A 15,586-nucleotide genomic window follows, 5' to 3' on the forward strand; every position below is an offset into this window, starting at 1 on the left:
AAGGAAAGAAAAAGAAAACAGAACAATTCTGTGACCTGGCTCATGGTCTATGCAACTCTGGTCTGTGCATATTCCTTAAGGATGTTGACTCCATCTCCTAATTAGATGCCTGAATTTTTGTGCAGAATTTTCAAGCATTATTCATTATGACTAACATTTGGAATCAACCTAAGTGTCTGCCAACTGGTATGTGGATAAAGAAAATGTGATATGCACAAGATAATGCCCAATCTTAAAAAAAAAAAGTAAATTCTGTCATTTGTCAACAACACACAGGACCTTATGGTAAGTGAAATAAATGAGGCACAGAAAGAGAGAGGTGTGCTCACTCACAGACAGGATCTAAAAGAAATCAATGCACACAAATATAGTGAAACGGTGGTTACCAGAGGCTGGGAAGTAGGAAAGCTAGGGAGATATTTGAACAAAATTTCTACCATAGGAGAAGCAAGTTACGGTGATCTCTGTACATTAGTTACTACAACTAGTAGATAAGCATTGGTTGGCATGCTATGTAGTATATAAACTAAATGGACTTTAACCACCTGCAATGTATGTGTATCAAATATCATTATACATCATAAACACACCCACTCTTTACTTGTCAAAACACACATGAGAAGAGATAAGGCTAAAATGAATACTATGAAAGAATGGTAAGATGTTTCATGAGTAAGTCTAGCTTTGGCTCACAGTGAAGAGCCTGCATAATTGTTTAAGAGATTCATCCCAGACAATGATCTCAGAGTGAAGTGCTACATGAATTTTAGATCTCTTCCCTTTTTCTCTTTTAACAACAAAACCTCACCTTAAGAGTAGGAGAAGACCCAACATGAAGGGGTGGAGGGTTTCCTTGCCAGCCCTCAAGGCGGTAGATGTGTCCAACTCGAGAACAAGGAACAAATAATAATTTACCACCACACTGCCAGATCTATTAGGGAAAAAATGTGTATTATGAAGTGATTAGAAATGCAAAAAATAAATAACCTAAAATTTGTTCGCAAAAAATAAATAACCTAAAATTTGTTCTGTAAATGTAAATTTTAAATTAGACATATTGGATTCTAAGCTAACCAAATTCTAAAATAATCAATTCCTTTAGGAACACATATAACAACAAGGAAGGCAGTGGTAATGTACATAATGAGTTACCATTAACAAGTTCCCTTCTGTGTAGATCCAGGAGCCCTTTCTCAATATGACCCTTCCAAAGTAACATAAATCCTTCGATCCTAACATTACCTGTCATTTCTGATGCTAATCTATCTCCTACTTGGGTGATCACTGTAATAACCTCCTGTCTGGCTTCATCACTTTGAACTTCTCTCTACTTAACGCTATCCTTATTTATAGCAACAGATTATGGCAGCTTCGGGTCATGTTATCCTCTTGCTTAGTGTCTTCAGTGGTTGCCATCTCCTTATCAAACAATGGAGTGGGGGATTTCTTAACTCAGTGTTGAAGACACTTTAGTATGGTTCCAACTGTACCTGCCCATTTTTTTCTTCAGTGCCTTTCCTTTCCTTATTTGTTTTTATGTGCATTGGTGTGAAGGTGTCAGATCCCTTGAAACTGGAGTTATAGACAGCTGTGACCTGTCATATGTATGCTGGGAACCAGACCTGGGTCCTATGGAAGAGCAGCCAGTGCTGTTAACCCCTGAGCCACCTCTCCAGCCCCTTAAGTGTCTTTCTTAATCATGCTTCTTTATTCCACCCAACTGCTTCTGTGCTTGCTCATGCGTCCTTCATACCTGCGTCCTTGCGCCTTCCCTTAATTCTACACACTTAGGAAGTTTGCCCTCCTCTGCTTATTGAAATCATGTATCTCATCTCTTCCTCAAATATTACCTCCATCATGCTGGGTCTTCCTCAATGTGCCTCTGCCTTTTTTTTTTTTAATGGATTCACTTTATTATAAATTTACAAACATTTCTAACGTATACATTTATTTGACAGCAGGGATTAGCTGTCTCTAGCCTAACCCTCACAATACTAAACACAGAATATTTAAGGCAAGAAGAATTGGGTCGCTGATAGACTATAATTTCTTCCTCTGCCAATCTCTGAAAATGGGGCAGGCTCGAGGCAGAGTTGGACCAAGCAGGACACCTCCACTGTGTGACCGACCTCCCTGTCTTCTACCACTATGTCCTGCAGCAATCGATGATGGCTATGTCAGGAAACAGTCAACATGCAGCCCTCCAAAGGGCTACTGTAACCCAAGGCTCCAATGACCAGAAAGCCTGGGAGCAGGAGAGAGGCTATTTCCATTTCTGAAGCCTGTTGGCCATAATTCTGGGCCAAATTCTATAGCCAAGTAATCATTTTACTTTATTATCCTAAGGGATATGCTTTACTGAGACATTCTTAATAATTTGGAAATTCATTATATATACTTTTTTTTTTTTTAAAGTAGCCTTGTTTGAAAGTCGTAAAAGTTGGGTAAGCAAACACGAGGCAGGGTATGGTGGTTCTTAGGATGCAAAGGCACATGGATATTTGTGAGTTCAAGGCCTACATATGGAGTTTCAGGATAGTCAGAGCTACACAAACACAGACACCACCACTCCCTCCCCCAACTTCCACAAACAGCAACAAACAACTTGCCCTAAAACCTAGTCAGAAAACAGCATTTGAGTGAAATGTTACCTTGTATGAGATTTCAAAGTTTTCTCCACCCCAAATCTGGAGACCAGGATCATAGAGACCCAGTTCGAAGAAGAACTCTCTCTCAATGGCGAATAATCCACCAGCCATAGCAGGTGACCTAAGAAAGGACACTGATTCAGTAACTATAGAAACAAAGCCCCACCATCCCTTCACCCACAGACAGACAGCCTTTGGGAATACAGCGCAAGAATGCACGGAACAGACAAGACTGATGGCCAAACATTAAGAAACTGTAAATCCTTCATAAAAGAATGTGCTCTGTGTAAATTTACCAAAACTTCAGAAATTCTCTAGACTACCGAGTTATTTCACCACTAGAGGGTGCCTTGGTCCTTTTGTTGGTTTAAACATTTCTTTGTAATTAAGATAAAACTTTCTCTCCTGAAACAGAGAGCCATCTGGACATTGTCAATTGATTGCGCCTTTAATGATTTATGAGTCATTCTAGGATGAGTGAAACTATAACTATGGGAGCAGTCTGACATCTTTTAATTTTATAGCTCAAGACCTCGCCAAATAATGGTGTAAATCACCTACAAACAGCACGGTTCATTCCAACTTTGCAAATGTAGTACAGGAATGAGATAAGGCACAGGACATGGGGCATCAACTTTCACTGAACCAAGAGGTGATAGTGCCAAAGAGTGCCCCATGGACTTCTTGTTCAGATCTTAAGTTCAGTACATATTAGGAGAAAAGGGGGACAGGGAGGGAAAACATTTGGTAACTTTTCAAGCCACTTCCACTATTGGAAAAATGATAGCAGAATAATTTTACCGAATTCCGGGCATTCCTTCTTACTACAAAACGATGATTAATGTATTACGATTCTTAAGCTTCAGGGAACCCGATACTGTTAGAATTCCTTATTCCTCAATCAGACTAGCTTTTCGTCTAGTACCGATTTCCACTGACTCCACCTTGTAAAGGTGTGCATGTGTAATTTGTGTACTACTCACTATAGTATACATTCCACAAGGACGTATTTAATTATTTATATTTTTACTTTTTTAGATAGGGCCTCACTAAATTGTTTTGCTTGGCCCAAAATTTGCTGTGTAGATCAGGCTAACCCTGACCTAACAAGGATCCAGCCGTCTCTGCTTCCCTGGTGCTGGCACTAACAGCAGGTGTCACCATGTCCAGCAAGGGAACATAATTTGAAAAGGTCACTGTCCTCTAAAATAGTGGCTAGTGCATCATAAACAGTCAACAAACATATGTTTCACAGAGAATGAGTCAGGTTAATATTTTTAGTACAGAAAATCTCACCAAGAGCTGTTCACTTATGCCTTTCTTAAAATACGCTGCTTAAATCAGTAAGCTGGTACACTGTGGTTATACTTTCATGTAATATTTACTTAGCTGCCATTTAACATTGTTTCATTATGATTGTACCTCACTGCTCTTCTAATATATTCAAATATATTCCCATTCATCTCCTCCACACATATTTGAAGATGCTGCTTTAACATGTTAGCTAATGAAGCAGATCCCTTGCCAACTTTCCTAGATGACTTTCAAAACACACCTTCCTGGAAGGAACTGCTGGACACACCAAGATAGGCAGGGAACCCTTGCTTTTTCTCTTAGGTGATCTGTGAGCTTAAGCAGGTCAGCAATGGACTCCTAGATTATCTTGAACCTTAAGTTTTTAACGGAAAATTTGGAAGCTGTCCTGTAAAAGCCTGAAGCCCTGTAATTTCCTCATGTTTGCCATTCAGTGCCCTGGTGACAACATGCCCAAATCCATGACAGGAAAACACTTCCCCGAGGAGTTCTGACACGAGCAGTTTGACAGGGAGAAAGAATAAAAGCAGAACCACAGGACAAAATGAATGAATGAATGAATGAATGAATAAATAAAGAAATACATAAATAGTAAACATAACGGGCATGGTTACACTAGCATTTCATTTGGGGGTCACTTTTGGAAAGACTGTAAAATGTTCCAATTAAAAGATGAAAAGGAGATAGGAAAATCAATCGATCTATTTGAAGATCCACAAGAAAGGGACATAAGCTTATTTGGAAATGGAGTTTTCTCTTAATCAAACATTCTTTTGAGAACCAAACAACAAAGGATTCTATACAACATTTTCTCAAGTCCTGTGTTGTTTGTATTTATCACACCTCACTGACACAAAATCAGTAAAAGAGCTTTAGCATATAAGACAAAAGGGAGAATCCAAAAATCTCTTGCTAGTGTTGTTGGCTGTCAACACTGAACCCAAGACTTGAAGGTGCAAACTATGAATCTTGAGCTCTCAGCAGTTGTGCATTAATGGATAGAACACACTCTGCCTTTTGGTCTCCTTAGCCAGCAGGAAAAGGCTGCTCCCTTCTTTCCTGATTATGCTTCAAATTACTAATGCCTTCCACATTCCTTTTTCCCCAATGAAAGAGTATAATTCACATTAGAGGGGGCTTGCATTTAGGGTAAAAGCTGTTATGGGAGCCAATGTGAATTCAAAGCCTCGAAGCTGCAAGGAGCAAAGTGCTGTCAGGATTGAGACGACAGCTCCAGTTCTTACAGCGAGTTTTTAGCGTGGCAAGAGGTTAATAGATTAGCAGCAGCCAGAGAAAAGGGAGGAGGTAGATAAGTGATTTAGTGATTACCGATACGGTTCAGTTTTTGTCTTTCTCAGTCTCTTCTCGCGAGAGGTCAGAGGCACCCGTTTCCAGAGCATACTCCAATCCCATGCTCCTCGGGCATACCCATCTTCATCACCACCCCCTTGGGGTATAATTTCATATGTGTTGCCATTTATGACATCTATAATCGGCACAGTGCAAATGGTTCTGTGTTGTATTGATGATGCGGCAAGATCAAATGGAAACGTATGTATGGACCCACATATTTATACGAGTTCATAGGGAAAGGAAAAAAAAAAAGGACTTAGGTAAACAGTCAACATAAAAAAATAAAGTAATAATCTTTACCGATAAGGTTCAGTTTTATGTTTTCTTTTGGCCTTTTCCTTGTGGCTTAGTGGAATACGTTTCCATAGCATACTCCAGTCCCAGGCCCCTCTGGCAAAACCATCTTCATCCCCACCTTGCTGTGGTTCAATGGAATAATCATTCCCGTCTATGTAATCTATTAGAGGCACAGTACATGTAGCTCTGAAACATTTACAGAAAATGAAAACGCATTTAAGAACCCCAAACTGACTAGTTCAGCATGCCTAAGTACAGCACTACAGTGCGGCATCTTTTGTAGCTGGTTTCATTTTGCATTAGGAAACTATTTTCTGATTGGGGGCATAGAGTAAAATAAGGTCTTGGGAAAGGCAAGGCCTGTGTTAGCGGAAGGGCAGAGTGGAAGGGAGTTTATCCTAGCTGTCCAAACACACACCTGGGGCCCAGAGCCATGCCACTGAGCTTGCTAAATGTTTTCTCTTTTTTACTTGGTGTTACTGGCAGCTATCTCATAGTAACTGCAGTATTTAGAAGACTTTTCTGCCCGCTGTTTTCTCTCTGTGTCCCTCATTAAGAATGTCTCCAAGGTTTTGTGTATGCACACCCACTGTACACTTCTAACAGCTTCCTTTAACTTTTTGTTGATTCTTTGAAAGCAGTTATTACGAGCATACCCTTCTGTGCTTGCACTTAATTTTCTTCCCTCCTTTTATTACAAAGCAAAACAACTCCCTTAAACCAAACTAAAACCTCAGGTTCTATATTTTACTTCAAAAAAAAAAAAAAAAAAAAAAAAAAAGAAGACAAGGAAAGATGCTATAGTATCTGTTGAGGGATTTAAGGAATGAACTAAGAATATGGAGGATAAATAAATAAATAAATAATCCTTCCATTTGGGTTTTGTAAAATGCTAGCATTGAGTAACCAATTGGATTCAGAGTTGCTGTTACAATGACTCGGAACCCTGTTCATCATATCAGAAAGGGTTGAGAATGGGTTTCTCAAAATGAAGAACACAGAAAACGAAAATCTGTGGAACTCAGAGTCTTGATACGAGGGAAGTGGATTCTAGAAGAGAGCTTCCTTCTTTCCTGAACATGAACTCACAGGAGAGCCACTGTGTGATATATGGAGTTCCCACTGGAACCTTTGAAAGCCCTTCCTTGGTGCTGGGAAGACATCCACATTGCCCTGGAGACAGTGGCTGACTGCCTGGTCAGTTATCTTTCCTCTCCACACATTCTCTTCACAATTTAAAATAAATGTTGAAATGTAAAGAAACGTTGAGATCTGTCTAACAGTTCATTAAGTATCATATTTGTGGCAAATTCACTTTTTGTAGGTTTAGCACTGTTTACGCAAAGTGTAGCTAATCATCTCTACCTGGCTGGGCTGCTGTGTCCATTAAGCCAGCATGTGCGGTGTTTATGATGGGCCTTCATCTTCAATCTGATGAGAAGTCTCCTAATTCTTCCTTTGACCCATGCTATTTGCCACAAGAGTATGTTGCATTCGCCTAGATTGTAAACTAGAATTCCAGACAGGAAGCAACAAAAGCTTTTGGGAGTAGGGACTGATGCCGTCTTTTGGTATTTTAGACATTTCTGTATATTAATGGTGACACTGTCTTCCATCGCTATTTCTAACCGGAAGTTTTCATAGGAACAGGAAGACTTGAACTGAGTAATAGTAGGCCCATTATCATCTAAATCATTTAGTCATGTAATCATTTAAAGGGCCATAAGAAACCCAAAGGCATGCTTCAAGTCTTCAGAGCATTTATCCAGTTTCAAGGGAGAAATTAGTATATCCTTTGATGAAGTCTCAGCCACAGAATACCAAGACAACTGTGCAAGGGGACACTAGCTGAATAGCCCAAAGCATCCAACTAGCTCCACCCAGGGGACAAACAGCTCAAGGAAACATGCCTCACACAAGGTTTGGCCAACTAGATGGAATTGGGATGACAGAGAATAGTGTATGTATGTCCTGCTAGGACAAGGGTGACTTTTCAACTAGGAAAGAAAAAAAAAGCAAGGTGATGTTACCTGTCCTTAGATATGGGAGCTACAAGTGGCGCATACCAGTTAACTGCCACCTCACAGTGGGCATCAAGGTATATCAAAACCTTAAAAAGAAGAGGCAGGGTGAAAAAAAAACTCCTCACATGGAACATCATACATCACACACAACTTAAATCAGATGCTAATGTCAACTAGCATTTTAGTCAATCTTGCCATATAAATTATCCATTCAAACTAACATTCTCATTTAAATGAAACAAAAAACCAAAACACAACTGAAGGACAATTCAAAAACCAAAACGTGCTGGCTCTGTAAAGAGCACACACGTCCTACCTGTCCGAGTTTAGCTTTCTGTGCACCAATGCTTCGAGCTTGAATTAAACCCTCTCTTCTCTCATTTCGAAACACCTTCACCAGGCCATTCCACAGCTTTATGTAGTCATCCAGTTTTTCCTTTAAGTGTTCTGTGAATTAAAAAAAAATCCTGCAGCCAACACTGTAGACTTTTACATAGGAACTTATTTTTTCTTTCTCAAGAAATAAAGGAAGATTGGCTACAGATGTGCTGTGCAGTCACTAATCGTACCAACTGGTGAATCACACCAACTGGTAAATCAGTTAGGATGGAAGGTAAGGGCTGGAGGTGTGGGTCAGCGGCAGACCACGTGCAAAGCATTTATGAGGCCCTGGCTTCAGTCCTCTGCCATCACATCAAAGTAAGATGGAAGGAAAAATGTGTTGTAAGTTCACTTGTAAGCTTAATATATCTACAGAGGATTGAGTAGCATAAAAATTACCAAGCATCCCTGTGAAGATTAGATGAGTATCACCATTTACAAATGTCTGATGTAAAAATTAAAAAATATCTGAACATATGACATTTTTCAGTTGGAAGAAGTGGTGGTTCAGCTGGTAGTGGCGCACACCTTTAACCCCAGCACTTGGGAGGCAGAGGCGGGAGCATCTCTGCGAGTTTGAGGCCAGCCCTAGTCTGCAGAGTAAGTTCCAGGACAGCCAGGGCTACACAGAGAAACCAAAATAAATAAGTAAACAGATAAATAGAAGTGGTGGTTCCATTATGTGATTTCCTGGAGTCTACCCAGGGCATAGGCTGCTTAACGTTCTGTTTCTGGGACACAGTTCTGCCACCATGGGAGGCATTGAAGAGGCAGTCATGCCTTGAAGGCTAGCCACCACATTGGCCTGTAATAATCGAAAGACCCATTTTTGTCTGTAGGTTAACATTGCAAGTGTTTGCATAATTAAATTATAATTATTATAACTACATATACATACATGTTTGCAATTTAGTAGAGTAAATTCTAGGCTATGAAACCCAGGCACAATTGGCAAAGTTTGCACCTTGGCTTCCCAGTGGAAAATAACAGCTTTTGTTTATCACTGTGAGCCCAGGAAATTGGCTCACCAGCTAGAACAAGCTCCCGGTCCTGCTGAGACACTTCCCAAGGACATAGAAATTGTCCTAAAATTGTTAAAAATCTGGCCCATTGGTACAAAAATCACCAAACAATTTCTGTATTTAGATATGAGTTGGTGGTAAATGGGTATGGGAGACCATATACTTAATAGTTTGCTTGTTTTAGGAGGCTTTAAAAATGTTTCTGTTTGTTTCAAGATAAGAGTGTCATACAGCCAAGGCTGGCCTCAAATTCACTATGTAGTTGAGGCTGGCCCGGAACTCCCCCCCCTTTTTGAGATAGGGTCTCTCTGTATAGCTTGGGTGTCCTGGAACTCACTCTGTAGACCATGCTGGCTTTGAACTCACAGATATCCACCTGCCACTGCCTCCTAAGTGCTTGGATTAAAGGTGTACACCACCACCAACCGGCTGTGGCCCTGAACTCTTAAAAAATTGTTTTAAAATCATATGCATTTAAAAATATATGCACGTATGTGTACCATGTGCCTGGTTTATGGAGGAGGCCCTTAGGACTGAAGTTACAAATGGACGTGAGCCATGTGATTGTTAGGAATCAAACTGTGGTCCTCTGGAAGAACAGCCACTGCTCTTACTCTCCCCAGCTCTAGACTTGAACTCTTGATCCCCCTCAACCTCCTAAACACTGCTATTAGAGATGAATATCACCGCATCAGGGAGTTTATCACCAACAAGATTCCCACCCATATGGGTTTTCAGAATTAAGACATCACACACACACACACACACACACACACACACACACACACACACAGGCACCAACTTTTAATGAGTCTTACAAGTAAAGTTCTCAAGCTTAATTATGTTTTCTTGCCAAAATATTTGGTAATTTTCCTTTTTAGTCTCTCTCTCTCTCCCTCCCTCCCTCCTTCTCTCTCTTTCTTCCTCCTTTTCATTTTGGTTTTTTAAGGCAGGGTTTCTCTTTATAGCACTGGATGTCCTAGAATTCTTATCTGTAGACCAGACTAATCTCTGCCTCCTGAGTGCTGAGATTTAAGGTATCACTGCCACCACCTGGGGCTTTTCCCTTTCAAAATCAGTTGTTTCTTTCTTTGTAAAAGAAGTCTTGCCTTTTTTTCAAAGCTTGGTCCTACATTACTATTCCCTAAAGTCTTTCTTAATTCTATTAGGGCTGTCTTTGGGACATGTTTCTTAAATACATACCTTAAATCCATCTTATTGTAAATTTAAACTCTCAATCAGGACAAATGGCTTCTTTGTTACCGCACACTGAGTTAGACTGTATTTGGACATCAGAGTACCCATTGCCACTTTCTAGGTGAATACTGCTTTTCTACAAAGCACATATGTCTAGTTGGGTTTGTGACAGTCAGTGGCCGGGCTCATGCAGAAACACCGTGGGCCACTTGTGAACAGTAGCGTTAAGAGTCAGTCCACTAGTATTCCCCTGTCTGCCCCCTTCTCCATCTCTGTGTAGGCAGCACACAGCTGAGGCTACTGTGTAGGTGTGTCATGTGAGAAGCAGGGACAGGGATGCCCTGAACAGGAGATCCAGTGTGACAGGGAAACCCTGGGCTACTGCAGACCTTAAAGTAGGACCAAGCTGCAGCATATCTCTAAGGCAGGATGGAGAAAACCCTCAGCTGCTTCAGACCTCTAAGCGTTTGGGGATGTTCCATCTGAAGCCACTTTAGCCTCATCCGAGGATACACAGCATGGGGGAGGAGCCTGTACTATCTAAAGGTCCCAATCTTGATAAGAGAGAACACTATCATTTCTAGAAGCCTAATGGTTATGAAGAGTAGCTTTGGGGCCGTAGAGAGGGCTCAGTGGTTAAGAGCAATGGCTGCTCTTCCAGAGATTCCGAGTTCAATTCTCAGCAACCACATGATGGCTCACAAGCATCCGTAATGAGATCTGGTACCATCTTCTGAACTGCAGGCATATACTCATGCAGAACACTGTATGCATAATAAATAAATATATCTTAAAAAGAGAGTACTTAGATCCTTTAAGGGATTCTGTATTATTTTATCTCTAAAATAAAAATTATAACTTCAACGTTTACTTTTTACTGGGGCAATATGCAAGCCAAGTTTTTGTTCGGGCATGATTAACCAAATACTACAATTTTCCTGAAGTTAGTAGCAAAAAATTGTAATGTTGTTTTGAAACTGGAATCACTAATTACAGACCTTCTGGACTCTAGTTCCAGGAGAGTCTAAAAGTTTTCACCTACTGTGAGGTAAGCAGGTCCTGCCTGAGTGTCAGAGCTATGAGATGCACTGAAGCAAAAAAGTCAGATGCACAAATACCTCAAACATCAGGGTCCCCTGTTCTTTTTGGGGCTAAAAATTTATTTTAGGATGGCGAAGTATCTATTCTTTTTATAATGTTGATTAAATATTAATAATAAAGTTCCAACAATCAGTGCCAAGGCAGGAGAATTCAGAAAGTAGTTTTGTAGATTTAGATTTTTTTTTAATGACTTAAAAATTACTGTGTTTGCTTGCCTGCGTGTAAGTGCATGGCATGAGTCTCTGGAGGCCAGAGAAGGGTGTAGCATAAACGGGAACTGGAGTGAGAGATGGTGGTGAGCCACCTTCAGCCCCATGAAGTCTATTTTCAAATGCTTGTCTTGCAGAAAAAGGAGTATTTTTGATAAAAGCATTTCTGTCATATTAAACTGCAACCAAGGTAAGAGATCTAAGTTCAATATATCTAATTTAGCTAAAAATTTAAAGCTATACATCTAGAGTGATTAAAAATTATTAGTTGTAAAAAAAGCTATCAGTGGCAAAAAAGTGAGAGAAGGAAATAAGTCATAATTTTCCTTTTTTTCTAGTGCTAGCATATGTGAGCACATCAACATTCTAGCCATGTCCTTGAAGAAGCAGCAAAAGTTTGCCCAGGCGTCCAGAGTTCTGAATTGCGCTCTGGAGGAAGCTCAATTTAGGAAACTGTATAAAGCTATTCTGAAAGACATTTTCACGGCACTCATGTCCCATCTTCAACCCTAACATCAGACTTGGTGGTCACACCTTACACAGACAAACTTGAATCTTGTGTGTCGGAATGCAAGCATCCTGTTCTTAGTGAGTAGCTGAGCACTTCAATCAGTTCAAAAACTTCAATTGTTTTGTGACAAGCAGGCATAAATAAATAAATATGCAGATGTGCACTGAAGAAGCAACACGCCACTTTCATTTGCATGCTGACTTAGGATTTCTACATTTCTGTAATTAAGAATACGTATTTAACTTAAAATAATGTATCAAAAGAAATTACTCACAATTAACTTTGAAAATAAATTCACTTCTCTAGAAAATCACTCGTGTGTTGTTTTGTCAACAAATTTTAAGAATGTTGATGTTAAAATGCTTAATTTAAGACAACATAGGAAACATTAAATATCTCATGTGTGTATTAAAAAAAGAAAACCCCAAAACAAAACAAACAAAAAACAAAGGAAAATCACCAGTTGGTTATTCTGTTGCCAAGCTGAGCCAAGAAGGCACAACATTTTCCTAAATACTCTAACTGCCGCCTTTAAAAGAAGGAAGAGCAAGCCAGATGCAGCCTGTGATGAAGGTGCTTGGGAGGTGGAGGCATAGCCCGAAGGTTATCCTTAGCTACACAAAGAATTCTAGGCTAGCTTGGGGTATAGGAGTCTTCACACATTCTCTCTTTCTCTTCTTAAAAGAACAAAACAAAACAAAACGAAAAACCTTCATAGGACCAGACCAGTAGATCCAGAGATGCAGGATCTCCATGACTCAGGGCAGCAACAGGAAAACCAAGAGGAGTCCCAGAGAGGACCAGCATCGATGGTGTAGGAGAAACCAGAGGCCTAAAACCAGACCAACAACTTATTGCAACGAACACTTGCAAGTAAAGATGGATGGGTAAAAGAGTTTACTGTGTGACTGAGTGTGTCACACTACAGCTTCCATGATGAGATTGGTTCCCCCCCTTTTTCCTTCTTAAACTTTATTTTATTTTATTTTGGGGGAGGGTTGTGAGGGTAAGAGGGCAGATAAAAGGGGATGGGGAAATGAATGGGGAGGAGAAGCATGATTGAAAGACATAAAGAATAAAAAAGTTAAAAAAACCTTCATAACTTATTTTGTTTAATATTTTAAATCAGATACAGAATAAAATGAGCTGGAGAAGATGTGTTCTGTATTTAAAAACTAGTCTAGTATGACCAGTACGATGGTTAATGGCAGTACTTGGCAGGATCTAGCTCTGAATGCAGGCAGCACCATCCCACTGACGTGGGTCCTTGACTGAATAAAAGAAGAAAACGAACGAAGCACCAACATTTATCTCCCTCCTTTTTCTCACCATGCACTCAATGTGTCCTCAAACTGTGATCCAAAATAACCCTTTCCTTCTTAATGTGTTTTTGTCGGGCATTTTGTCACAGCAACTTGAAAAGTAACTAATGCACTCCCATTTCAGACAAAGTTCTGAATTTGCATTATTGTCAAGTGTAAAACGAATGTCTGTGAGGTAGGTACGTGGATTTCCGTTTGAGGGCTATGGCTGGAGCTTCAGGTGAGTTATTCCTATAGCTCAACTGTTGTGAAATCCCAGCCCCGTAGACTTGGTACAGCATCTGACGACAATGCTTGAAGACAGCCTTGAACTCAAGGATTTTGATCTAGCACTTAATTACTACCTCTGTGACTGTTGGCAAGTCACGTGGTTTCTCTGAGCCTCCCGTATAAAATAGAGGTAATTATAATATTGTAAAAGTTACTGTTCGGGTTAAATAAGATGACAGATATAGTTCTTGGCACAGTGACAATATAGTAATACATCAGTAGATTCCCTTCATTTTTAAAAGCTTAATTATTTTGATATAACATCTTAGTAATACTTATAATTGACTTATTTTATAGCCAGAATTTTATAGCCAAGGTGTCAAGTCTACAGCCATTATTACCTTTATTGCTGAAGTCATCAATTAACACAATTTCTGCTAAATACTTCCTTGGTGTCCTTTTGATTACACTGTGCACTGTTCTCATGAGGGTTGACCATCCTTCATTGTGGAAAACAATGACAACGCTGGAAGTGAGCAGGTTTTCATCGTAATGCCAGTACTTGCATCTGTAAAAAGAGAATTTCATTAACATGTGGCTTCAAAGTCTCTGTGACGGAATTTTCTGATTGGATTAAATATTATTGACTTATCTAAGGAAACAGGAGGAAGCGCTGTGGGTCTCAGAGAAACATAAGATCAGAGAGAGAAGCTGATGTTTAAAGTTACTCTTAGATAGTGCTCCTTGGTACCAGCACACTGTGATAAAAGAAATAGCTTATGAATCAATGCTGAGGATGCTAAAGATACTATTACAGTTGTCAGCTTGTTTTCTATGACACAGATACCACTTTGTTTTCCTTTTTGAAACTTGAGCTTTAAGTGCAAGAGATTTATTCTGTTGTCTAGTATGACAGTGAAAATATTCAGAAAGAAATTAGGCAGGCTCGCCAAGTAACGGGAGTCTTTGGAAAATTTACTAATAAATGAATATAGCTCTAACATTGTCTGGATTCACAGTTTGACAAAGAAGGGCTGTTGGCTATCCTACAAAAGAATGTCTGAGATAATGGCAGCAGGAATAAAGATGTTGGATGCCTTTTCCTAAGAGATGGACTCTCAGAATAGGGTCTGACGAAGACTCCAGAGGCAGACTTGATGAGTATAGCTGAGAGCAGCTAAGCCAAAGTTAGAAGCCTCATTCTCTTTCAGGTTAACTGTTCAAAATACAGAAGCAGGGAAGTGTAAATCTTGGACCCAGACCAGAGAGTAAAGACACTTGCTGAGCAAACCTGGTTCAATTCCTGGAACCCAGCTAGAAGGCTTTGCACAATTTGTTGTATGACAGCTCTTCCATAATTGACTTAATCATTTTCTTATTGATGGGTCTTCACTTGGCTCCATGTCCTTATATAGGAGTCTATCCTTCCACATGCTCATGCCCATAATCCATTAAGAACAGAGCTTCGCCAGTTCCATTCAGCATCACATCCCCAGCAGCTACCACACAAGAGATGCTCCATGATTGGGATGGTAGTTCTGACTTGATGTGTCTTCTTTTAGTATGTCTGTCCCATGTACTCCTATTCTGAGATGCCTTTGAGTCCTGATAACCCATATTCTGTGGAAGAGGATCCCCTTCCTTTCCAGGAAAAGAAAGGAAGCCAAAGATCTCCTAGTATAGAGAAGTGGGATAGTTTGGAAAAACAAAAGGACAGAATATATGAGCCAAGTATGGTGACTCATACCTATAAGTAATCTACCCCAGAGGTGGAGGAGGCAAGGCCAGGGCAAGGGCACCTTCAGTGATGTTGTGAGTTCTAGGCCAGCCTGGGTTACAGAGTGAGATCCTGTTTCAAACTCAACCAAAGCATCAACACAACTGGTAGATAAAGGAACAGGCTTGTGCCATCTCTATTTTGTTCTGAGCTTCAATGTGCAGAGCAGAACACTAACAACTGACACATATTTAGGTCGAGGGAGCTTCAGTGTCCATTG

At 40.1% G+C, this 15,586-nt stretch overlaps 1 protein-coding gene across 2 annotated transcripts in view; it reads right to left on the minus strand.

Moving 5' to 3' along the window:
- Galnt7 (polypeptide N-acetylgalactosaminyltransferase 7) overlaps nucleotides 1-15,586 on the minus strand; it is a 121,412-nt gene that overhangs the window by 13,346 nt on the left and 92,480 nt on the right. Inside the window, exons 3-8 of one of the 2 annotated variants that reach the window (XM_051182445.1) lie at nucleotides 13,991-14,157; nucleotides 7,953-8,083; nucleotides 7,643-7,722; nucleotides 5,292-5,474; nucleotides 2,652-2,769; nucleotides 809-931 (exon numbers count right to left, since the gene is read on the minus strand). In XM_051182445.1, the coding sequence (XP_051038402.1) occupies nucleotides 809-931; nucleotides 2,652-2,769; nucleotides 5,292-5,474; nucleotides 7,643-7,722; nucleotides 7,953-8,083; nucleotides 13,991-14,157 (802 nt within the window). Of the gene's footprint in view, nucleotides 1-808; nucleotides 932-2,651; nucleotides 2,770-5,291; nucleotides 5,475-5,615; nucleotides 5,799-7,642; nucleotides 7,723-7,952; nucleotides 8,084-13,990; nucleotides 14,158-15,586 lie in introns of both variants that reach the window. The other variant, XM_051182446.1, reaches the window with a different exon arrangement.

The sequence above is a fragment of the Phodopus roborovskii genome, unplaced genomic scaffold (genome assembly GCF_943737965.1).
Source record: "Phodopus roborovskii unplaced genomic scaffold, PHOROB, whole genome shotgun sequence".
Lineage (NCBI taxonomy): Eukaryota > Metazoa > Chordata > Mammalia > Rodentia > Cricetidae > Phodopus > Phodopus roborovskii.